General features: G+C 41.4%; 2 protein-coding genes and 1 long non-coding RNA gene across 17 annotated transcripts in view; 1 reads left to right on the top strand and 2 right to left on the bottom strand.

Annotated features, from left to right (window-relative positions):
• The window catches only part of ahcyl1 (adenosylhomocysteinase-like 1), a 22,266-nt gene extending 4,912 nt beyond the window's left edge, over positions 1–17,354 (bottom strand). For 2 of the 3 annotated variants that reach the window (XM_050064535.1, XM_050064536.1), the window contains exons 1-12: positions 16,888–17,354; positions 8,076–8,190; positions 6,164–6,307; positions 5,303–5,403; positions 5,098–5,200; positions 4,049–4,143; positions 3,798–3,904; positions 1,781–1,897; positions 1,597–1,660; positions 1,365–1,453; positions 1,137–1,207; positions 732–826 (exon numbers count right to left, since the gene is read on the bottom strand). In XM_050064535.1, the coding sequence (XP_049920492.1) occupies positions 732–826; positions 1,137–1,207; positions 1,365–1,453; positions 1,597–1,660; positions 1,781–1,897; positions 3,798–3,904; positions 4,049–4,143; positions 5,098–5,200; positions 5,303–5,403; positions 6,164–6,307; positions 8,076–8,190; positions 16,888–17,079 (1,293 nt within the window). In that variant the 5' untranslated portion in view covers positions 17,080–17,354. Of the gene's footprint in view, positions 1–731; positions 827–1,136; positions 1,208–1,364; positions 1,454–1,596; positions 1,661–1,780; positions 1,898–3,797; positions 3,905–4,048; positions 4,144–5,097; positions 5,201–5,302; positions 5,404–6,163; positions 6,308–8,075; positions 8,191–11,777; positions 11,870–16,887 lie in introns of those variants that run through there. The other variant, XM_050064537.1, reaches the window with a different exon arrangement.
• On the top strand, positions 17,129–19,136 carry LOC126402509 (uncharacterized). The gene is made up of 2 exons (XR_007571230.1): positions 17,129–17,258; positions 17,349–19,136. It is a non-coding gene; the product is annotated as an uncharacterized LOC126402509 (long non-coding RNA).
• nfyal (nuclear transcription factor Y, alpha, like) lies at positions 18,687–25,283 on the bottom strand. 13 transcript variants are annotated; one of them, XM_050064538.1, is made up of 10 exons: positions 25,132–25,283; positions 24,252–24,356; positions 23,983–24,069; positions 22,905–23,051; positions 22,430–22,561; positions 22,236–22,338; positions 21,950–22,119; positions 21,085–21,258; positions 20,647–20,760; positions 18,687–19,728 (listed from the first exon to the last, which is right to left on the bottom strand). In XM_050064538.1, exons 2-10 carry the CDS (start codon positions 24,330–24,332, stop codon positions 19,663–19,665), a joined length of 1,074 nt encoding a protein of 357 aa, XP_049920495.1. In that variant the 5' UTR covers positions 24,333–24,356; positions 25,132–25,283; the 3' UTR covers positions 18,687–19,662. The 13 variants fall into 13 exon arrangements, with proteins under 13 accessions (XP_049920495.1, XP_049920499.1, XP_049920501.1 ...); XM_050064542.1 differs by having other exon boundaries at positions 20,647–20,757; XM_050064544.1 differs by having other exon boundaries at positions 21,968–22,119.
• Between the last annotated feature and the right edge of the window lie 167 nt (positions 25,284–25,450).

The raw sequence follows: 25,450 nt of genomic DNA, 5'->3' as shown, positions 1-25,450 counted from the left end.
GCTCTGCAGCTAGATCTGATGACTGATCAGATATACAGATCTACTGTATAAACGGAAATGGTAAACAGCCTAAGACATAATGGAGGCAAGAAAGCCACAACATTTGGTGAAGTGAGTAAAACACAGTGTTTCAATTTTGTTGCACTGAAGCTCCCACTGGTCTGCACCATCGACTGTAAAGATGATCGACATGACAGCTCTGCAAAGTGAAGCCAAAATATCTCAGCCTAGCCCCTGCCCCCTGGTGGCTGCTGGCTGCAGTGTAGGTCATAAAGCCTGCCCTCTCCATGTTAGCAGATGAGACATGGGCCGAATTCAAAAACTCTGTCAGTTGATGACTGTTCAAGCTTTCATTTTTTCTGACTAGTTTGGTTATAATTAGTTATCTGATGCTATAAAAAGCAGGTTTGACAATATGATTGACCTCTGTGTGTGTCAATCCATGTGCTCGCAATCAATGGAACTGCTAGCAATTGGTTTGATGGGTATATTGGTGGAAACTCAATACCATGCCCAGACTCTGGTTCCAAATGACATCACTATTGCAAGATGGCTGGGATATTTTCACTTCTTTTTTTTGTATAGTGTTCATCTTTTAATACAGTTATTGATCTGCACCTGCTGTGTGCGTGTATGTGTGTGAGTTTGTGCTCTCAAAGTTAGACTTTAAAATATAAATTCCCAGGCACACATATTTACAGAACACTCATACAATGAAATAGACACATTACCACATCAATCTCAGTGTTGGAGTGTCCCATATTGCAGACGATGCAGCCATTCTTCATTCGGTCAAGCTGTTCCCTGGTGACAACATTCTTGTTGCCTATAAAAAAAAAAAACAGTGTTGTGATGTGAAAACAGACTCACTGTGTTAGCACAAGTGAGAGGAAGTCATGACTGCAGAGTTTCGGAGTGCATCTGTTTCTGTTATAAGAATGGATTCACAGCGACATGTAGATTGTGTTTGTTATTACGGTCATCTGACTAACACATGGACTGAAAGAGCATTTTAGTCGTCAGATGTAAAGCCTGTTTAAACTGGGGTATTTAAATGAGGCATGCTTTTTTTTATGCTGGAAACACTGTGATTATCAAAGCAGAAGTAATGGATGTCACTGCATGGGGCACAGTACCAGTGCAAGTTATCACCACGTCCATCTGCCGGATGACCTCACTCAGCTTGACCACTCGGAAGCCGTCCATGCTGTGTAGATACACATGGAGATAGTTAAAGCAGCACAAACACAGTGAAAACCAGAGATGGTAACAAGCTGTCTTTTTGGAATCATAGCTTATGTAATGCACAATGTAAAGACAGCGGAGAATAATATGAAACAGTAATGGTAATGTTAGTGACTCACCATGCCTGCAGAGCACAGATGGGGTCAATCTCTGTGATGCACACAATAGCTCCAAGGGCCTTTAGTGCGGTGCAGCAGCCTTTCCCCACCTACACACCACAGGGCAGTGCAATAGTTGTAAACAGAAATCTACAATACATGTAAAAAGGTCTGCTGCAGCAGTGAAAATAGTCATTACATCAGAAGTGACATAAAAAAAATAAAAAGAATCTGAAATCAGAGAATGATTCACCTCTCCATAGCCACACACGACAACTTGTTTGCCTCCAAACATTATATCTGTGGTCCTCTTCAAGCTGGCAGAGACAAAATGACACACGCTTTTATCCATCAGCACGACTTGAACACAGAAAATCTCAACACACACACACACACACAAAATGGCTGTCTTTTTTGGATTCTCTAATCCCCCTCACCCATCCAGGATGGATTCACGGCAGCAGTAAAGGTTGTCAAATTTCTGCTTGGTGACTGAGTCGTTCACATTCATGGCAGGGACACACAGCTTGCCGGCCTTAGACAACTGGTACAATCTGAGAGGACACATGAGGAAATGTTAAGACACACACACACATGCACAAATACACATGCTAACTGAGCTGCAACCCTGCGTGACATTCTGCTTTCCGGAGTGTCTGGCTAATTGATTCCATTGAGAGTTGTACGTGCACAGCTGCTGTGACCTGTAGTGCAGCTCTGTCATGCTTCTCAAACAAGCTCCAGTCGACTCAGGCCGGTGACCTTTTCACTGTACAATGTCAGTGTGTATTAATACTACTATGACTTACATAACTGCTTTTGATACCCTGTATATATCATTCATCAGGGTGGTCAGTTTGCTTCCTGCTCAGCTCCATCTAGAGGACAAAATAATGTAAAGACCTCATGGAGAAGGATTCTAGAAGCAGCTTAAACTTGTGCTAGATGTCTGTGCTATGTTGGTACTTTACACAGATATACATAGACATATAATATGAGCCTAAAAAGGCATGCACTCATATCACAGCACAAATCGTGGTCTTTCTCCAAAGATGATTTTACTCGAGACAACAAACCCTGCTGCTCCTTGCATCTGCACTTTTTTAATGTAAAGAGTAATTCATTTTAAAATGAATTTTGTTACATTCTTATTTATTTTAATGTGCCTTTGGCCATTTGATCCATGCTTGCAAACAGAAACACAGAGGAAACGTCTTTTACAGATGAATAAGGACAGGTTGCTAATTGAAGAGTTGTGCAACAGAGTTTCACACAGTTGCATTACAGCTTCATATTTATGCACGTAATGTCTATCAGCTGTGAATTGACATTTTCCTTTTGTTTAACACACTTAACAGACTTTGAGTCTTTCGATGAGATCTGCGTTAACTGTTTTGACAAAAGGTGAGGAAAAAAGTGTGAAACCAATAGAAAGTGTTGACTCATTTAAGACCTCTGCTTTGCTAGAAAGGTCACGATAAGTGTGTCTTAGCAATCAAGAAAATTAGTGTTTCGACAGTGGGTCTTGTTAGGTTTTTATTAATTATAAAAGTAGTAGAGTAATCAGAACTCCAATGAGGCCAAATGATTTGTGCCCAAACTGAAGTACATCAGTGAAAAATGCTGCTAGTTATACTATATGGAGAATGGAATGGTTTCAAAATTCATGAAGACATATGCAAAATACAAACTGCATTAAAAGAAAAGGAACAGCAGTCACATGGTCAAACTACCTATGTGGGATAAGTGGAATATATGGAGTATGAAAGGGAATAGATGGATGGATGATGGGTGATAGATAGATAGCAGTCCTTTTGGGAAATCTCTGTATGTATTAATCGCCCGACCTTTTCTCACCACTTGGGACTCACCATCATCGTCATGCAGTGTTGCTGCTGTCCAGTAATCTTATTGGACTGGCAGACTGGCAATCTTATGCAGTTTGTTTTTATTGTTTAGTGACAATGAAAAATGCCAAGCATTAGAAACAGAAAGTTAAAACACTCTCCACAAAGGAGCGATAGAAGAGGACCAATATATGTCTGTCCACTCTGAACAGTCTGTTTACTGTCAGTTTACTGTTTACTGTCTGTACTATTTTAGAAATTCAGTTTTGTTTAGGCTATTTCTGGAACAGGAAGCAAGATTTTACTTTCCTACGGCACAAAACAACCATAAAATAACTCCCTGCATCAGATCAATATGAATAACTCACAAGATATTGCCACAGTCTTTATTATTTATAGTCCATTAAGGGCTGTCATGAGCCGGCCCACAGACATATCAATTTTGTGATTTCTTGGTGGTTAAAAGATCGATTCTATAATTCTTATATTTTTGGCAGCAGTCACAGCTTTGGCCACCACCCACACTTTACTCATCAACATCAAATGGAGCCCCTGTGTCTCAAGTGGTGGCCCAAACTACAGAAACAGACACTAAGCCCCATCTCACCTGTGCACTCCAGTGACACTCTCCTCCACAATGCCCCGCACCTTCTTGAAGACACTGGGATACTTCTTGTAAACCCAGTGGGTTAAATCTCCACCATCATCCAAGATCTAAGGACAAACACAGGAGAGTTAACAGCATAAATGATAGCCTTCAAAATCAATGATAGCTCAGTAGAGCCCAGCGATAAAACAGATAAAATATAACCGTCTAAGATTAGTGTTAAATGTGTCATGGGATTGTCAGGTTGGTACCATATTGGCCTGCCAGCCCTCCGTGTTGACACAGCGATCGATGCACCACCAGAAGTCATCCTCTGACTCACCCTTCCATGCAAACACAGGTACCCCTGCAGGACACAAAACACACACTCCTCTTAGCAAAGACAGACATCAGAGGACAGGAGGGCTGGACAGCTGCATGAGCAACAGGTCCATTAGGGGAACATTACACGGTGAACGCACAGCATGCACACATGGGCTGCTTTATGCTTTGCATCAGGGTTTAGACTTTACTATAACACAAACTGTTTCAACCAAAATCAAAATACATACAACACTTTTCAATGCGTTGTAGACATCCATTATGGTTAACAAATCGATCCATAAAAAGCTTATTTTTAGCTGACAGAAACCTTTCCTGATGTTATTAGTCTTTAATTGTCAGAAATATAATGCTTTCTATCTAATGCTGATCCACAAACCATGAGACTGTATAAAAGAAGTGGACGTAGCCAACATGCCTCATCCATTGGTTTGTAAACTACTGTTCGGAACCCTTGAGTCTGGCATTTTGGCCAAGGCCATCTTGTTTTTTTGAAGCCAGAAGTGAGGGCGGAGCTGTGGAGGAACAAGGGGTAGATCTGTCTAAAAACATGAGAAAAAATCACAAGGTAGCTACGCCCTGAAGCATACCCTGCTTTATCGTCTATTTGACACTAAATGGGACCATATTTTACAAAATTCACATCATGTTGTACTGAAGAAGACTTGAAACTAGTGATTAAGACCATAAAGTCCTCAGGAAAATGTTTACTAAGGTAATAAATCAAGTGAGAAGTAGAAGCAACCAGTAGAGTCGCCCCCTGCTGGCCATTGGAAAGGGTGCAGCTTTAAGGCACCTTCACATCGGCTTCACTTTTCAAAGCTGCACATAACCCCTTGTACGTAACCTGGCAGTACATTATAATAATGATGTGTTCTTGTCATTTATGAACTGATTCTCTGATGAGATTTGGCTGCAAACCAAGTTGCAAGAAAATATTTCACATGTAACGCCAGCCTTCGAGAGGAGAGGAGTTTACCTGTTTCAGCGAGAGCAGCAGCCACCTCATTCTGAGTGGAGTAGATGTTGCAGGCAGTCCAGCGACACTGTGCCCCGAGGGCTACCAGAGTCTCGATCAGGACCTAAGACGGGAAATTCAGATACATGAGCAGGTAGCAAAGGTAAAGAAGTGAGGGACATGAATTGTCACAGTGATCTACTATGAACAGAATGAGAGGACGTACTGCAGTCTGAGCAGTGATATGGGTGCAGCCCACTATCTTGGCCCCAGCCAGTGGCTTCTCCCCCTGGGCTCTCTTCCTCAAGGAGATCAGGGCAGACATGTCTGCAGAGGGACAGATTGAGCACAAGTCAGTGTAAGCTGAAAGGACATAAAGGTCAGGTTTCGTGTTGGGAGAGAGAAGAATGATGGGCCGTTTTGAACGCAAAAATAAGCCCTTTCTACAAGGTGGATGTGCAGTAAATGGCTGTAAAATGAAGACTGATTAAACAACAATGTCAGCAACAGCTGTTGCCACCCAGGCTTCAGGCCTGGAGAACACTCGTCAAGCATGCACGCCTACGGATCACTCACATGGCCAATGTAAACAGCCAGAAAGACAGATTTGGAGCCTGGGAGTATACAAAAAACTAAAAGGCCTGAGATGGGAGAAGAGGTAAAAGAATTAAATAAGTAAGACGTGATGAAAAGAAAAAAGAGACAGAGCTCTGATCATGTTTCCAGAATAATATTGACACTGTCCCAGCCTCAGGTCACATTTTGAAATCAGGAGGAGAGGGCCGTTTATCAAATAGTGTCTAAGCAGCAGAAAAGATGTCATGTGATACGTATCTGGGAACAAAGTCACAACAGGTAGCACAAAGCTCTCTTTGTATTAATGATAATGATACCGAGTCTCTTATACGACTTTATCACAACAAAATCACAGACAGAAACTGTGAAATCAAGACTGATACGGCAGGTACACGAGTGAAAGAGAATCCATAAGACACCAAACACTACCAAAATCCTCTGCTAAAAATTGAGAAATGGAAAAAAAACTGTAGTTGTTGAAACCCCCGTGTGCCCGTGAGGTCAGATATACCTTGTTCTGCAATTTCGATTTCACGGCGGCCAAATTCGGCCTGCTTAATGTTCTTCACACAGAAGTCACTGCTGCCGTGAGTGTTGACCTGGGCTTTGTCCCTGGGGGAGGTTTCATCATCAGAGCTGTCGGTGTAGGATGCAGCTGTGAAACGGAGAACACAAAAGGTCACTATTGTGGAAAAGCATACAAAAGAGCCAATTATGAAATACATGCTTCAAACCATTGTGTGTGGGGCGGAGCCTGTGAGTGTGTTTCCTCTGTGTATGTGTCTGTGTATACTGTATATACTGTACATGTATATGTTTATTGCAACAAAGAGTGCACTTGTGTGTATAAACAGTCTAATAATGGATTTTTGAGGCCTAAATTGATGTTAATATTTGAGAGTTTAAAACAATTTAATGTGGATATGTTGGCTGAAAGTAACTGTTTGAATAATATAAACAACAATCTACATATGAATAGCTTAAATATATTTTCTTTAAGAACTGTGAACAAGATACATACTAAGAAAGATATGTTACACATGGAAAATAAATACTGTTCCTAAATTACCTCAAACCCAATTTGGCATCTCTGTACTGTCATTTCTTGTTGCTCAACATATCGGCCAGGCCTTGGTCTACTTGTGTCTGTATATGCACTTTTATGCAAATATTAGGGCTGAACAATAAGAGGAAAATATGCAGTATGTGATTATGTTGTTGAATACTGCAATAACAATATTGCTTGCAGTAAACATTTATTAAAGTGAAATAAGTTCTGCTTTTCTGCTGCCTTTGGTATACTGTTAGAACATTCAATTGCTTGTTGAATTAAATGAAAGGAAATAACCAACATTCTTAAACTAAATTATTGAACACTGAACTGAACACAAACTGCACCGATAAAAAAAGAATGGTAGCTACACTTCAAAGTGCAGTTTTCTATCAATACACTCTTCCAGCTAACACAAAAAATCCCTGTGTGCTCTATCACAGTCTTTCATGATGTGATTATCACGCAAGTTGACATCACAATAACAATTTCAAAAACTGGAATTAACACGTTGCCGTTGTATGCTTTCACGAGTCAAGTTGCAATTACAGTTTACATGCATGTCTGTACAGACTCATACGCAGCAATGTCAGTAGACGATGCTTTAAATGTGGATGTTGTTGCAAAGAAGCTTCAAATTTTAAAACGTGGATGCTTCACGTACAGAGGATTTCTACAGTAAGCACAGTTTCAGGGTGAAATCGGTGTCACCAATTCAGCATCTGACCAAATGTCTCCCCTTCTGTTGCTGAGTTATGGTGTTGACTAATGGCCAGAAAAATGTTTTTGCGGAACATAATGATGTCACAGTGAAGTTGACCTTTGACCGTTTGGATATAAAATGTAATCACTTCATCATTTTGCTCTGTTAAACATTTGTGTGAAATTTTGTCAAAGTTAGCTCTGAATTCTTGCGGTATGGCAAATTCCAAATTCTAATCAGCTCTTCGTTGAGTTCATGTTGACGTTTGTGCCAAATTTAAGGGAATTCCCTCAAGGCCTCCTTGAGATATAGCGTTCACGAGAATGGGATGGACAGACAAACTGAAAACATAGTGCCTCTGGTCAGAGCTATGGCCTGGGTGGAGGCTTAAAGGCCACATACTGTACAGATCTATTAAATATGTATGCTTATGTGCTGCATTTGTGAATGCGTGTAGATACTTAATTCCAAAGGTGATTTGGACTTTAAAATGGACACATAAAGTTCATCTGTTTTTTTTTTTTTTAAATGAACACAAAAACAGTTAGTATAAACATTTGTGAGTAGAGGTCCTACAGTGCCCCTCAGTCTCAACAGGAATCATAATTACTGTCAGTGGGTATTTTAACCTCTCATGGAAGTGTAATGAAACATTCAGGTGTGCAGTACCTGAGCTGTAGCTGTCTGTAGAGGACTGCGAGATGGACCGAGACAGGGAGCGGCGGCCGGCCTTGGTGGGGTACTTGCTGAACTCTTGTTTGTCCTCAGTGTTCGCAAACTGGATCTGGAGGGAAGCAGAACAAAACAATGCACAATGTTAACATGACAAGCAAATAAAAACCACATATCACTGACTTAGCGTTAGGACTGTTTGCACTGATTAAGTGTAAACAATGAACCCAGGGGAGCGAGGAACAAATAGTACAGACTCAGTTACATGCTTATGGTAATTTGTTCACACTGTTTTAGTTATATTTGGACTCATTCTGCTGTTTCCTTTCAAAGGTAAATCACCTGAGTCTGTTATAATAAATCACAGGTGGATCAGGAAGAAGAGAGCTGATGCCTATTTTTAGATGCTCCCTCCTGCTCCGTGATTTATGCTTTGTTCAAATACACAGGCTTCAGTTGTTGGTGTGGTTCATCGTGTCAACCCAACCCTTCAAAGGGCCCAAGATCAAAGACCTGGAAACACATAAAGTGGATCAGCACACAGCCAGCATGGCTATTTTCTAAGCTAGCCTTTAACAGAAGATTAAAGCTTCAACTGTCCAGCCTTTGGGGTTGCTGTAGCAAACCAAATACACTGATTCAATTTAAAAAAAAAAAAAAATCTTATCATTCAGCTGTTAAATAAAAGCCAACGCTTCCAGTGAATTTGGCTCTATTTAGAGCTTGGCAGGCTACAAGTAGACTAAGGATCTGACAAATCCACTAAGTGTCATTTTAACACCCTGAAACTGTAACAGTCTGGCTGCACTAGCAGACAACAGTCAGTTGTCAACATCAGAAATAGTAGGGAGTCCAAACTGTCAGGTCTTTTGGTAAACTGGGTCACTCAGACAGTAAAGTTATTAGTTACAGAAGTATCCAACTACACTGATCTTAACAAAAATTACAGAGAAGTCACAAACAATCTAAAACTGGATGCAGAGATATTTTATTTTCACATACGTAGAAGCCCAGGTGGGCTTACACCTGGCGCTATAAATAAATAGGCCTGTGAGAGACACAGGGTCACACGTAGATAAGTTACTCAGCATTTTACTTAAATAGGAAGTCTGCAGGTGAGTTTCAGGTCTATACCTCTGTACGTCCTTTAGTTTTAGGCCCTATGGCTTTGACTTTCATTCATCATCATCTTCCAAACTCAATATCATATCTGGCAAACACTGATGCTGCCGAAAACAGATCCACTACTGCAGGTTTAGCAACTTTATCTTGCATAAAAGACACTTTTAAACCAATGTAAAAGCCTGATTAGGTGTTGCACAAAGACCTGCAATGCTCTGACTTTCCAAGAAATCCTACAGGTGTCTTAGTGGCTTAGTGGCAAGTGTGTTGGACCAACTCCAAGCTCAAACGTTGTCATTCTCACAACACTATAATGTCACACCATGTAATGTCCTGCATTAAAGGGGGTTGGACTTTCGACATGTACATTTGCACGTTTTTACTTGAATTATTTCATCCTGTGTTCCTTCATTCTTTCCTTGTCATGGCTGTTGAGTGAAAATGTGTTGAAGTAAGTTCTCACGATATTAATGTTTTTATACTGATGGTTTACGTGCACTTTTATTGTGGAGGATGTTAAAAGGCTTTCTTCATGCTTAGACTTTCTAATTCCTGATTATTTGACTTTTGCTATTGCTATCCTTAAATTTCTACACAGCTTTGTTCCTCTCATTAAAGGGACAGTTCACCCCAAAATCAAGAATACATATGAGTGTTGGAGATATCGGCCGTACAGATGTCTGCCTTCTTTCCAATATAATGGAACTAGATGGCACTCGGCTTGTGGTGCTCAAAAAAATCAACAGAAATTCCCTTTACAATAGTAATGACCTGATTACTCAAAATATTCCACAGACCTTGTTGTGAGCAGTTGCACGTAGGAACTAATTTCTTTCTACAGAACTACACAAGCCAACTGTATCACCACACAGACAGAAGCGTAAATCTACTCATGGACGAAAGACTCATGCTGGTGATAATGCAAGATGTAAACATTAATGTCGTTCTCTGCTGCTAGGTAAGATAGAAGTAGACGCATTCTTCTTTCTGCACTGTGACACGGTTGGTGGGTGCAGCTCTGTATAAGAAAACAGTTTCTACATGAAACTGCTCACAACAAGGTCTGTGGATTATCTTGGATAACCGGGTCATGATTTCTAGAAAAGAGACATTACTGTTGAGTTTATCAAATGTATTTTTTGGCGCTTTAAGCACCACAAGCTGAGTACCAACTTGTGCTAGGCAGACGTCTCTATGGCTGATATCAAACACTCAGCAGCTCATGCCAAACCAATCTAGACCGACTGATAAATACCACTACAGGTAAGCGAGAAAATATGTATTTTTTATTTTAGGGTTAACAGTGCCTTTAAACACTGTCTTTGTCTCAGTGGTAAACCCATTAAAATATTTCCATTCATTGCAACAGTGCTGTGGGATTTCATTGTTCTCTTATTTTAAATGTCCATACAATGTGTTTGGACTAAAAACTAACATGCCGGCCAGCAGAGTTGACACAACACACAGATGATAAATCCGGGAGCACATAAAAGCCAGACTAACAACAGTGAGTGAGGGTAACATTTCAGTGACATGTACACTGTATATACAGACACCAGTCTACATCCACGTCTCATAGGTGAAGCTTAGTGTTGATGGTTGTGACAATGAAGAGTTCTGACATAAAAGCAAGACTAAACGTAAAGAAATTGTTTCCACTCACAGCTGGGTGCAACTAGCATGCATGACTCAGTAACCTGGTAGTCACCACACAAATGTTACCGGAAACTGATTGAATGGGGTTCATAAGGAGCAACACCAGCATCATTTGAGACTCCTGAGGGAAATAGCTTCACATAGCCATACTACTTGCACTTTACTTGAAACTTAATGGCTACATTTTCACCTTAAATTTGAAAAATGTAAAGGTAACTACTACGCAAGTCATTTAAAATGAAAGTTAACTGTATAATAAATCTATAATTGGCTAAAACAGTTGTAACTTATCTCACAATCCATCCTGCCATATGCAGTGACACCTTCAACATCTACTGTGTTAGGATAAAGAAACTCAAGAAGCTTGTGAGACAGTGAACTGGGGGGATCTCTGCATGTCTCTGTTTTCACAATTGAGAGTGTGCTCTGTCTCACACACTTGCAAAATAGCTCTTTTATGTTTGCTTTGCATCAGTTTTTGCACAGTCTCTTGAATTTCTGCATTGTTCTTGCCCCAAATCCACAGACATCAAAATCAGAAACTCCTTCTCTAAGGAAAGGAGGAATTAAAGGACAATAAGAGAGATCTTGTTCATGATGAAGTGTTACTTAAGACAGAATTCTAGTTCTGCTACTCTGACACAGTAAACTATCCCGAAGTTGAGCTCAGTGGATACACTTGGCCTTTTGAGGAGAAGACTGTACTTGCCTGCACTCAACTGAACACTTTTGTTGCAAGTCAAAGGAAAACACTTCTGTGTGGTCTACATTGCATTGCATAAGATAGTCATTCAACATAACAAAAGTAAGAAAAGTTTTAACATGACAAAAGTAACTTTGGCACATGTGTGTGGGATATGCAGTATCTTTAAGAATAAGTGTGTTGGATGACGTCCCGGTGATGCAATAATAGCGACTCACCCTTTCTCTCCCGTGCCCATGTTTGTGTGCCATGGCTGCCAGTCACTCTCCAGTTTTCCAGCCTACTTCCCTGTGCCTGTGTGTCCTCTGTGTGATGGTACTAGGTGTCCCTGATGCTATTATCCCAGAACACTCCCAGGCAGAGCCGGGGGGAGGTTCCCACCTATTATCATGATTTCTAATGGCCAACCTGGACAGAGAGAGGGAGAGAGAGAGAGGCTCAGCGCAAATCAGCCTTCCCTTTCTCCCTAGGCCTCTCACTCTCTCTCTCTCTCCGTCTTTCTCTTTCACTCTGGTTCTGCCCTTGACAACCAGCTGCTAAAGTCAGTAGGTTGTACTTCATGCTTTAAGTGCTGAGAGGGCAAATGTCAGAAGATTCAGATATGCTCATACACACAGAAGAAATGCGAACAGAGGAGAAATCACATACGCACACACAGGCACAAAACACATCTGCTGCAGCTTTTACTTTCAGGCTGTACTCCTGATTTGGAGTACTAAATAAAAAGGGGATTGACAGGAGGAATTAAACCCTGTTTCCATTAGCCTTCTGCTGCATCAATAAGCGGCCCATCCAGTCCTCCATCCTACGGCTAAAAATACCCTTTCTCTCTTAGATAGCAGGCCAGGTCACAGACTTAAGCTGTGGTGTGACTGTCAGCAGGCGGTGTAAAGGGTTCAATGTGGGCCTGGCATAAGATGCGTTAACTACTTAGCCGGACATCACTGGTGCTCCGCAGCGCCATCTAACTGGAAAGACATCCAGTGTAATCCACATAGATCTTTGCATACTGATAACTCACAGTGGGCACGTTCAAAAAGTTAAAGAAATAAGGCCTGGAGGATTTTTCTCTGATTTAACTGAGCACAAATTATGTTTAGACAAAGCAAAGTCGAAGTCAAAGAAGTGAAGCTCTTCATACGGGTCTCATTCTTAAATCACTGTGTTTACTTTTGTCTGCAGAGGCGCCTGTTTAGATCAACGCATGCATGACGGATTACATGGTGTTGTGCAAAAAACATACGCCATGCTAATCCTTCCTCCAGGACTATGTGACCTTTAGCACAAACCATAGCTTCCACTCATTACCATACACCTAAATCTTCAATGAATATCAAGATAACCCACAACCATATTTCATAAACAGACACATGAACATCTACAATATCATTTTGCTCCTAAAACGGTAGAATGAGATAAAAGCCAGAATGCTGGACACAAATACTACAGTTAAACCAGAGTGTTTTTACAGTAAATACCAAAAGGCACGACTAAGAACACAGTGGGGATACGATGAAGCTAGTCAGTATGGATGTGTTATATTTCTCAGCTTATGGTGACTTTTCCCTCAATGTTAATATGGGTCACACTGTGGTACAAACACAGTGCTGTACTTGTGTGGGCTGCGGCACACTGAGTCTCGCTAAACTTGAAAGAGACTGTTGTCAGTGTTCTCTTTTAAAAATAGCTATAGGTGGCCTTAAAGCCCCATAGTGTGAAATAATACACACAGTGTAGGCTTTAAGATTTAAAAAAAAAAAAAAAAAAAAGATTTGCCCTCCGAGTCTGACTCTCAGTTAGTTTTACTTTTCAACACAAAGGTCTGAATCTGAATTGAGTAGATTTCTTTTTATATCATTTTCTGTACCTCTCCATACCTTTATTTTAAGCTGCCAGGGGAAAAGAAAATCTGCATTTGACCTTCACAAAACTTTGCCATAATGTTGGCAGACAAACAAGATGAGATTGTGCAAATACGGTACCAACATTTTGGAGAATCTATGTAAAACAGCCCCGCAGGGATCAGACAAAAATGATGATGATGCATGAACAAATTCACAGCGAGCGAGTCCTGCTCCCAGGGGGGCGTATTGTGTAACTGCTGGATTGATTCAGAGAGAGAGAAGGCAGAGTAGTGGCGTGTTTTGACTCACCCACACACACACGTACACACACATTTAATTTTGTAGAATTAATTGTTTTTGTTTGCGGCACCTCTCAGTCAATAATTTGACAACGCACCAGCCCCCGAACTTCAACTGACATGCAGCTCTTCTTTCTCATGTATGATATTCTCTGTGATTTTAATTAGTTTTATCTTGTTTCCCAGTCATTTGCACTATTTGTTTTACTCATTCATTTTTTCCATGCAAACAGGTGGCTCTGTTTGACACCGCGCTCTCACATTTATTCATAACACAAGGCTTTGTTTTCATAAGCGGAGTGAACATTCCTACCATCCAATATGTTTTCAATCAGGCTCCCTGAGGCGACTCGCAGTCCACACATTATTGCCTCGTCAGATGGGGGGTCGGAGCTAATATTCTGAAGTGTGTGAGCCCCGCTGCTGGGAAAATAGATATTTTTATTGTGCTGATTATTTTGTCCACCTCTTGTGAACATAATTCTACGTTGATTTTTATGTTTTGTTGAGACTGTCAGAAACATTCATTCAAATCTATCATGATTTTTATAGGGACAGTAACTTACCATAGTGCTATTTATCAAGCTAGATTGTTTTGGTGTAAGCTGCCAAGTGTTGGAGCTATCAGCCATAGAGATGTCTGCCTTCTCTCTAATATAATGGAACTAGATGGGACTCGGTTATGGTGCCCTAAGTGCCAAAAAATACATTTAAAAAAACTCAACAGCAATTTCTCTGTCCAGAAATCATGACCCAGATACTCAAGATAATCCACAGACCTTGTTGTGAGCAGTTTTGTGTAGGAACTATTTTCTTTCTACTGAACTACATCCGCCAATTCAATCACCACACAAAAGGAAGCGTGCATCTACTCATGCACAAGAGAGATCCAAACATTAATGGTGCCCTCAACTGAGCTGTAATGTTAGCTAGTTCAGTGGTGCTAGGTGGGTTAGGAGTAGATGCAGAGTGTCATCTAGTTCCATTATACTGGAGAGAAGGCAGACATCTCCACAGTTGATATCTCAAACACTCTGCAAGTCACACCAAAACAATCTAATTTGATAAACAGCACGACGGGTAACAGGACAAATATGTATTTTAGATTTGGGCGTGAACTGTTCCACCTAAACACTGTTACATAAGGACAAGCAATGCAACATAATGTATAGGAGAATAAACCTTAGGGATAATTTACAGCCTCCAGAGATTATATTATTCATCTGCAAATATTCAGTTAACTGTCTTTAAGTCACCAGTGCTGCTGGTTTGCTTTTGATTAGTCGCCTTCCTCTGCCACTGCAGTTTGCTGGGTGCTGCATGTCATCGTGACTTGTCAAATTTATCCACTCACCACGTCATCTCATGATTCTGCAAGGCTTGTGACTGATTTATACTCAAATCACTGAACACCAACTGGCAATGTAATTTGCACTTCTGATAATCACTATTTTAGATGTCAAATTTTAGATGACAAAGACGTCACAAACATCGCAAACTGTGTGATCAGGCAAAGGGATCACGATCAACATAAAGCACACAGCATCAAGAGATGTGGCAACTACTTTTGCCCCTGAGATATATAAAGTTACATGAAGTTCAGCAGTCGTGTCAGTAACAGGCGTAATTATTTCATGTGGCACGTAGAAACCAACTGATACTGAATGTGTGAGGCTGGTATCAAGACTACAGAGATGGTAAACATAGCAATGCATTTTGTACAGCCTAAATAGAATTTATAAGTATCTATAAATAAAAAGCACAACACATTACAGTGAATAAAAAATAAGGATATCAGGATTTCTGCTCACTTATATACCAGTAACTTTATATTTTCATATCAGGTCATATTATCAGACTGCACCACTACAAAGCACAGGTAACACACAAGTTAAAGGTCACCTTGATGGTTAGGAAAATGCTCCACAATCAAATTGGCAAACGTGACAATGATAAGACATCAAAAGGTCCCAGCGAATTTCATCATCACGTCTGTGATGCAGTCTTGGTAAAAAAAGAGTTTACCAGAAGTTTCATATAACCACAATCAGTTCAAGGATCACCAAACCTGAACCTCAGAGCGAATGAGTTTTCTTTTCAATATCTGGGCAGGTTAGTTCTGAGAAAATAACATGCCTGTCTGTTTCATGTTCTTCCACTGCCTGTTGCCTGCTGTTACACACGGTGGATCATCTGTAATGATATGAGCTGCCACCTCAGGGGACTCTTTTATTCAGATGATTGTTCTGTGCTGTTGTGTAACAGCCAAGAAATTCAAGGCCTCTTCTCACAGGACCTTGTGCTGGTAATGCTTTTCTATCACACTCTTCTTATTACTTATAATGATGATTATTAGTCGCACACACACACACACCCTGAGCAAAATCAAGTCTGGTGTCATAAACATAATGATTAGTTTACTAGGTATAGACACAATACTTTCTTTTAAAATGACATTTTCTCGACCCCACACCTTCAAAGAATTCAGCTTTGTAACTGATGGATTGAAATTCTTCGGGAAGCAAAACCAACACATCATTAAATGCCTCATATGTAGCGTGCAGCCCCCCTGAGCTCAGGTATGTTAGGCCATGTATTACTTCACTTAGCCGAGGCCTTGAATCAGAGGTTTAAGAGCTCAACTTGGCTTTTAGTTGCTTCCTGTCTACAGGATGCTGGCATGATGTAGACATTGTGATTTACATAAACAGGAAGGCTTTATGAAGGCAGATTATAACAATAATGCAGTCATGATTAAAATCCTGTTAAATTATATGCTGTCACCTCAGTAAAAACATTGTAAAAGCTTTGCTCAGACCACATGTGAGACAGTGAGGCAAAGCTTTTCTCTGTGGCTAAACTTCTCAGATTCTTTAGTGGGATCTGACTGATATAGAAATATTATTTTGCACACAGCCGCTCAGCTTGGGATGGAGGGATCCCTCAGTGTGATGTGTTACTGTTACGCGTGACATTGCAGCATCACATCCATTAATCTCCCTGCTGTCAACTTGCAGATGGAGCCTTATGAATACATCAACACACAGTGCATCCCTTGGCCTTCTGTACAGTAGTTTGACTGCAGCACAGTGTGTACCGAGGTGGATGTATCCTCCTCACATGTGCCTGCCTACAGGACACACAGTCTTTGCCCACTGAGTGATGGCGAGCATCACGTTTCCTACCTTCTTGACGGATTTCAGTGTGGGGACTGCGGTGAACGCTGCGGAAGGCATTTCCCCAACGTTCATATTCACATCACTGCTGTTCTTGCTCACAGTCATCGCGGAGTATTTCTCCGCGACGTTTTCCGTCTCTTTGACATATTTCGTGGCTTGTTTCACCTCCGCCTTGCTGTCCACAACCGAGTCGGTCATTGCATCCAGGAGGTGTTGAGACTGTTACCGGAGAAAGACAGAAAGCCGGCTGTGGGTTGACTCTTCAGACTAACGGTAACGTCAGCTCTGCCCGTCGTCTCTTCTTGCTCTCTCCGTTAAGCTTCGTGGCTTAAAATGACCGTTGCTGGAGCACTTCCACCAGACCTCGACACGGAGCGGTAAGTAGGCTACTTTAGGAGAGATTAACGAGCTCTGTATCTTCACTACTTTGTAAAACACCGGTACTGACACTTGTTTCCGTCCTCAAGGTCTGCTGCCATCCACAGACAGCTCCATCTCCGAGGGGGAGGGTGTGTTGAGGCTGTCACCTGAACGAGTGGGCAGTGTGTGTAGGCGGGGATCATCCAGTCACCGGCGGTGCGGAGGAACACGGAGGAGTAACGGCTGAGGAGCGGTTCTCACATCAAGAGTAGCGCGAGCGTTGGTCGGTTACGTTACATGTACTCGTTACTACTTGTCAGTCGGTGCAAGTGTAACCTAGATGCTCTGATTCAATAGCTGCAGTATCAACCTCACAGGAGGAGTCCCGCCTCCTTCACTCTGATTGGTTGGCAGTGGTACCAACGTCTAGAATCTACAGCGTCTGATTGGCAGACCGTGTTCGGGACAGTGCTTAACTTCAGAGGTTGCGCTGTTCATCCCTCATTTCAAGATTTAAGAATTCATTAATTAAAGTTTTATAATTTAAATAGTCTTTAACAATAAAAAAAACAAGTCAAACCAGCAAAATAGTATGTAAAAAAACAAAGGAGCTGGTTTCAGCCTCTCAAACATGAGGGTCTCCTGTTTTTCCTTTGAATTATTTCAGTTCATTAAATTGATTTAAATATTTATGCACCGAGTACTTTTGCTTTTAATACTTAAATACATTCTCCTGCTTGCACGTTTATATTTTTATGTAAGTAATATTTTCAATGCAGGACTTTTACACTGCACTGTAACTTTAAACCCTGTGTTTCATAACTGTCTTAGCTTATTTTTATTTTCTATTCTTTCACTCTTTTAATGGCATTTTTTAAATTGTATTTAAATGTCCTTTTGAATTGCCTTGTAGCTAAAATGCCTTGCCAAGTAACAGAGTATTTTTACAGTGATATTACTACTTTTATTGAAGTAGAGGATCTGAATACTTCCTCTACAACTGCATCTTAATAATACAAATGTGATAATATTGTGGAGATGATCCAGTGCCCCCACCATTTCCATTTCTTTCCTTTCTCTCCGTCTCCTCCACCCAACACCATCTGGTTCCCTTTTCACTATCTATTAAGTGTAGTTGCTCTTTTTGTACTATTTTGTAGTTATGGTTACAGACTCTCTCTCAACCTACTTTCACTCGTATTTTGGGTACGATTCATTTGCCAAAAAAGAAATAAAAGGCACAATAAAAAAGTTAAAGATGAATTTGACTTAGAGCATTTTTCCCTAAATTTTCTATACATCAGTTGGCCACAATAAAACTCCACCGTGCCAGCCCTAATACAAACTATATGATCAATTTTTAAAATATGATGCAATGTTATTGATTAAATATTGATGACAGAGTAAACTAACCCGAGTTAGAGTTAAGAACTGAGCCATTTAAGTCGCTTAATAAAATTTAATTGACATAGGTTTCATGAATGTCCAACCTTTTTTTCCTGTTATAAAAAAAAACATTTCAGAACAGCATCTGATGGGTAAAAAAATCTATTATCTACAATGAAAAAACAAAAACACTTAGGTGGACTGAGCGATGAAGAAATAACTACATGGAGAAAAATGTGTCATGATAAAAACACAGTCATGTTTTCCTACAAACACTATGTCTAACCACGAAATTGTATAAAATGCATCCACAGTATTGGGCAAATTAGTAAGTACATCCAATAAACACTGGGGAAGAAAAGAAATTCTGTACAATATCTTCACATTATTATCACATTTCAGCTTCTGCTCGGTGGATGCAGGTTGGATTTATGGTGCTGAGTCCATCCCCCATAGTGCATGGGATGAAAAAAAAAGAAATGTCAAAATACAGGGCATCACATAAAAGATACGAGACACCAATGCTTAACGAGTGTCTCTGAAAAACACAACAACATCTGTACCATTTACAAAAAAAATTTAAAGCAACAAATATCCACTGGTGACAAATTCTCATCTTTTTAACAGACCAGGGTCTGACATGGCTTCACAGCTGGTATTTACTCTGTGTGACTAGCCCTGGTTATCCAAGACTTCATGCTTCATTATTGTCCAAACACATCCTTGTGAAAATGAAAAGCTGGCTGTAAAAGGCTCTACCAGATAAGCTGAGGGTGGAAGCATCCTCGATTTCTGAGAAGAAGACCAGAACAGTCCACAGGCTCTGCAGCCACATGGTCAGCTCCCTGGAAGACCAGTGTAGGAGTAGAGAGAAAACAGAACAAACCCACTGGTGGTGCTGTGGTTTGGTGTATGACAGCTGGGCAGGAGGGAGTAAAAGTGAGAGTAGAAGATGTGGCAGATCAGGTTAGCTGTGATGAAGAGTCTCAGGCGGGGTAGAGTTCAGAGAGAGAAGGGATGATGTTGGCCACAGTGCTATGCAACTCGGATCATCTGCCCCACCGTCTCATCTGCTGCTGCCTGGGCTGCCTCCTGCTGTTGCTGGAAGAGGAGGAGGAGGAGGAGAAAGGATCAGTGAGGTCACCATAATATATTATAGGGAGTTTCATTCCAAAGTAAGAGTGACATTTCTTTTTAATCACATGAAGTGTCAATCTCAAAGATTTCAGTCATTGGCATCACCTGTGGTTACTGTGGTAACAGCAAATGTTTTAATACTACAGGTCACAGAGTTCTGGAGAGAGCAACGAACTAGTTTTGTTTGAATAAAGAAGTCCGGCAATAATTGGCCTTTTTTAATCATTCTGTGAGCAACTGTGATCTGATTTTATGCAGCACACAGCATGAGTCTGCTGACAGCCAGGCACACTAAAGGGAGCTGGCTACTTCGGTAAGTCGGAGGTATGCTGTCTGTTGCCTGCAGCTCTTCATCTCACAGCTCCTTGTTCCACTGCTATCTGCATTATTTAAAACTGATCTGCTGTCAACTAATGCCTAAAATGACCATAACTTATTTTGTATACGCATTTTTGATGATCGATAGTGGTAAGTGCTACGCTAATTAGGAAATACTATGTATTTCCTGTCAGCTTGTGCTTTGCCAGTTAAATGAATTTAATTTTAAGCTGCAGCGGTAGAAAATGTTAGGTTTGCTTGATTAGCAATAACTTCACCCAGCATTTCTTTCCACAAATGTCACCTTTGACACCCAGTTTTTAATACTGCAAATGTATAAATACTGCAATACTTTAGTGGGCCTTAGGTTAAATCGCCATTGTGTGACCTCATTCAGTGACAGATAGCAACTTCACAGACATTTATTTATGTGAACATCTTTGAGATTGTTACTTCAAGTGCTTAGTTGACATTTTATAACAACATTTACAGGCTTGAGTCAGAATATATCTCTTGTTACTGAGTGATGATGTGTGTGATATTTTTCTGCACCCAGTGTCTCACCTGTGCCAGTGCCAAAGCCATTTCCTCCTTGTCCTTAGGTGAAAAGAAGCGTCCTCCATCTCCTCGCTTACGCTGCATAGCGTGACGGTGGCGCGACTCGTGTAAGTATTTCTGCTAGAGAAAAATTTATTGTATCATACAGCTCATGGCCAGCTGAAAGATCACTTACCAACCCCAAAAAAACAAAACGCATTTTCGTACTTGTCTCATGGTATTTATAAACCCCAATACAACATAATAGACAGCTACCTTCACAGCACAAGATGATACACAGAATGAGTCGAATATGAAATTGTAGACTGACTGAAAATAATCAAGTAGCTGGTCAAGAGAGGAGCAAGGGCTTAAAACATGCATGCTTGCAATTAGTAGGTAGTGAGAGAGAGAACTTCAACGTGTCCGTTTGTGTGGTGTGAGATGATGGATAAAGCCTCTTACCCTCCTTTCCTTGGGGATCTTGCCCTCAGCCTCCAGTTTGGCTCGGGCCTGTCTGCGCTTCAGGATGCGGTGGTACTGTTTGGCATTGACATACAGAGGTTCCTCCTCCAGCATCTCAGCCCCTGGCAGGGGGATACGCTGCATTGTGGGAACTGCACCGCCTCCAGGCACCATCTGATGGTGGGAGAGACACAAACAGAGACACGGTATTTTGAACCTCTGGCATGGAAATCATTCATGTATATCAGCAAGTAGTTACTGTGCATATTCAAGTGTTTTCAGTCATTCTAGCTAAATAAAGTTCTTTAAAGGCTGACACTGGGTGGAGTTATGCTGGTAATTGCATGAGGTCACCAAATATCCAGAACTAATAAGAATCATAAAGTCGTCCTGCTATAACAAGCGCAGTAAAGGTGAGTGAGAAGCCATAGTCAAACATAATCTGTGAAAGCCTATACAATCCTAGGAATGGTCTAGTCAGGCAAAATAGGTGAAAATACTAATGTCAGTGGAAAATGGGTGTTAGGGTCTTTAAATGAACAGTACTTTTAACTGCAGTTAACAGCATGGTTCAAAAAACTAAACTAAAACTAAGCTAAAAATCAAAATCTTCCAATAATGTTAATTTTCACAGCTTTCTGATCAATTTTTACAGAATTAAAGTATCACCAAATTATCAATTCATCATATCATCACAATATGATTCTACTAAAAGAAAATCTAAATAGATTTGTACACCACAATTCTGCAGTTTTACGATTGATAGAGAAAGGATGTTATGATTAGCACAAAAACGTTTGGTGACCACCACCACACTGTGTGAGTCTAGAGTTAAAAAAGAAAAAGGTAAGAAGATGCTGGGTACCTCTGCACAGGGTCTTACCATGACCATTCCACCTGCATTGACCATGTTACCGGAGACGGGCAGGGTGACGGTCACAGTGCCTTGGCCGCTGTTTGTAGTGTTGGTGTTGGCACCCCCTGCCTGTACTATCTGGGCGCCTGCCAAGCTGGCAGCTGGGATGGTGATCATTCCTGCGAAGAGATTATCATTACAGTTCTTATGCAAGATGACAACTCATCAGTGCTCCTCTTCATAAAGTCTACACAGCAGAAGGCAAACAGAGAAGGGAGGAGAAAAGTGAGTTTACCCTGCTGCAGGACAGTGCCATCTGCATTGACAGGCTGGTAGACGATGGTCTGTCCGTCAGCCGTCTGTGCCACCTGTTGGCCCTGCACGCTTATCTGCTGCCCCTGCGGGACCACAAGTAAGGAGAGAAGTTACTCAGTATTCATAATAATTTGATTAAAAGGATTTGCAATTCCACTGGTCAGAGTTTAACACCTGGTTCTGTCCGGCGGTGATGGCTGTCTGGGGCTGCTGGATGATAATCTGCTGGGGCTGACCCTGCTGGCCCTGGAGCTGGAGAGTCTGACCACCCTGCAGCTGTATCTGACCTGGCTGCACCAGCTGGATCTACACATGAACAAAGTACCACAGATTGGCTCAATAAGATGGAAAATTCAGTCTCATTCACATTTCACAGCAGTCACCTCAAACATCTACTCGAATAAACTGTCAGGAAAACACTTATTTTTTGGTACTTCAAATTAGTTTCACAAGCATGCAGCATTTGTCAAAAGTAACGTGTAAAGAAACTGATAAAGCCCAGTCACACTGTGCTTCTCATACTGAAATACTACACCCACTTTCCACATCTGCCAGTACTATTACACAGAGAACACCACTTCCTTGTACAAGATAATGTGGTACAATTTGAATACAGATCTTAATCTAGTAAATGAGCCTTATCTCTTACCTGCTGCAGTCCCTGGGCTCCAGATACAGGGACCTGCATTATGGTTTGACCCTGTCCCCCTGACATGGCCTGCACCATTATTGGTTGCCCTGATGATGTGATGAGCTGCCCACCGCTCACCTGGACCATCAGAGGCTGTCCCTGCACCTACAGAGAGATACAGAAAGCTGTTACAACACCACTGCCAGTACTTGTTACCTTAATATGACTTACATGTGGCTCACAGGACTGCGAGCAAATGATGTCAAATCAGCAACATCCAGGATACAATATCATGAATATAAGTACTTAATGTGTTCTGCTTTGGGATACACAAACATGAAGGCATCTGGTTCCATACTAAATCCAAACTGTAGCCTATGTTAGTCAGGCTACAATTGCAAAATACAAACCCTCTGTATTCAGTGGTTTTGTATTTACTGGAATACTGCTGCTGAACCAAACGGTTACACAAAGTTAATTAAAACTTGATTTGCTTAAAAGCACATGATTAGACAAGATGCTGCGGTCAAATGAATTTGCATTTGCATATGCAACTTGACAAGTAGAGAATGTCCAATTAGCATTCATAAATGAGTGCGTGGCCACAATGGACAACTAAAAGCCTGCGGCAGCAGCTGTACCATAGGAAAAATGCCAGAGGAAAGGAATCCACTGCCATTTTGCATCTAGACAATAAGAAAAATATAGCTAGAGGATGAGAAGTGACAGCCAGGATCCATGCTGTTCAGCACTGGTACTTCTGCTAACTGCAAAACACACTGATATGACTCATGTTTCAAATGGCTTTTGTCCTCACTGAGAAGCACAACATCTGACTTACATAACTTGCTTTTAAAAGCAAGAGACAAACACAGCTCAGACAAACAGAAGTCATGAGAGCACGAGCAGAAACCCGAGGCTGACGCACAACACACTGTGCTGAGGAACATGCAGTTCAGGCAGCTGTAAGACATGCTGGGGAGGGAGGATGAACCAAACAGCACGGAGATGGGTCATGAGAAACAGCCCTGCTTGTAGCATGCAAACTCGTAGGTTGTAACACTGTAGTGACACAGGGCGACGGCGGTGACACCACTACCTGGAGTGTCTGCACCTGCTGGCCTGAGGCCGTCACCACTGGCGCCTCTGTTTGCAGCTGCACAGCCGTCACTGTGCCCTGTGTCTGCAGGCAAGGCAGGATAATATAGAACAATACAGTCTCAGACAAATATCAGGAAAACAGACTGGATCTGGAATCCATTGGGCACCTGTTACCTGTGATCTTATAGCAGAGGGTTTAACTGTTGATGGTATACCAGACTTTTATTTAGCAAAACCAAATTTATCAGTCAATCCTGAGCTCACCTGCTGTTGGATCTGTCCATTGGCAGTCTGCACAACTATCTGCTCCCCAGTAGTGGTGGTGGCAGTGGTGTACTGCTCCATGGCTTGTTATTGTCACAACCCTCTCTAGAAACAAAAGAAAGACACATACAGTATTAGCTGACGTTAAATGTATGATTCTTAGGTATATATTTTAATGTATATTCACCCACAACCTTTTTGATCACCCAGAAAGGAAACAAGGTGTTTACAATTTATATTTAACGTTACTGCAAACTCATTGTTTGAAAACGTTACACATTACACAAATGGGGACACATTAGCGTCCCGAATAATTTACATTCATCACACTAATTTATGACGTTATATGTAAAACGTTGTGTATGAGATTTAGAGGTGATATATGGACCCCACACTGAATGATATAGGTCAGCAGCTGGCTTGCTTGTTTTGCTAACAGGATATTGTCGTGGGAGCTAACAAGGCTAACGTCAGCTAGCTAGCTAAAAAGCCGTGTAAATGCTACAAAGCATAACAGGGAGGCCAGTTAGCAGGTAAACAGCTAACGCCAGTCTTTATAGTGGTTATCGTTAATGATATATGATGATTGTTTGCTAGGCAGCGTTTTTCTGACAGGAGGACGTTGGCGTTATCAGCCGTCCCTTTGTTTGAGATTGGATATTTTAGCTAACGTTAGCTTAAGGCTCATGGAGCACCAGAGATCACGTTTCCTCACAGGAGCCAACATTAGGGACAAGAAGTTACCCAGCCCGGGACGCAGCGGTCGAAATCAAACTGCCATTCGAGTTTTTTGCATTTAGCTGGGTTAGTAATTTGGTTGGTCCATGGCAAACCAATCCGTGCTGACAACTACCAATGCCTTCAATCGGGTCTCCCTTACCGTATCTTCGCTGTCCGGTTTCCCTCTGATTGGCTCTAGTACAGCTCGCTAAAGCCCAATCAACAAAGTGAGCGGACAAAATGGCGCAAATGAAACAACGGCGCCAGGGAGGAGGTGCGCAGCTGCGTGACACATGAGCACCGGGGACAGAGCAGGGTGCAGAGCCCCGGGAGCCCGGCAGGTGTCGCCATTTTGTTTTAATTTTTTGTTTTCTCTGACAGCTCCCCTGGGATATAGTATTTCCTATCTGGGTCTATTTATCGTGTTAAGTGGAATTGAAATGACAAAAGTAGCCATTATATTGTGAAACACAGTGATA

The sequence above is a fragment of the Epinephelus moara genome, chromosome 16 (genome assembly GCF_006386435.1).
Source record: "Epinephelus moara isolate mb chromosome 16, YSFRI_EMoa_1.0, whole genome shotgun sequence".
In the NCBI taxonomy this organism is placed as follows: Eukaryota; Metazoa; Chordata; class Actinopteri; order Perciformes; family Serranidae; genus Epinephelus; species Epinephelus moara.
The sequence above is the reverse complement of the archived record's forward strand: the minus strand, read 5'-3'. Positions and strand labels throughout refer to the sequence as shown.

What these genes read in the sequence shown, in the direction of transcription:
- nfyal (XM_050064538.1), bottom strand. Translation starts at nt 24,332, where the DNA reads ATGGAGCAGTACACCACTGCCACCACCACTACTGGGGAGCAGATAGTT. An exon ending in ATGGACAGATCCAACAGCAG is followed by an intron (nt 24,070 to 24,251) that starts GTGAGCTCAGGA and finishes CCTTGCCTGCAG; the next exon opens with ACACAGGGCACAGTGACGGC. An exon ending in TCACCGCCGGACAGAACCAG is followed by an intron (nt 22,339 to 22,429) that starts GTGTTAAACTCT and finishes GTGGTCCCGCAG; the next exon opens with GGGCAGCAGATAAGCGTGCA.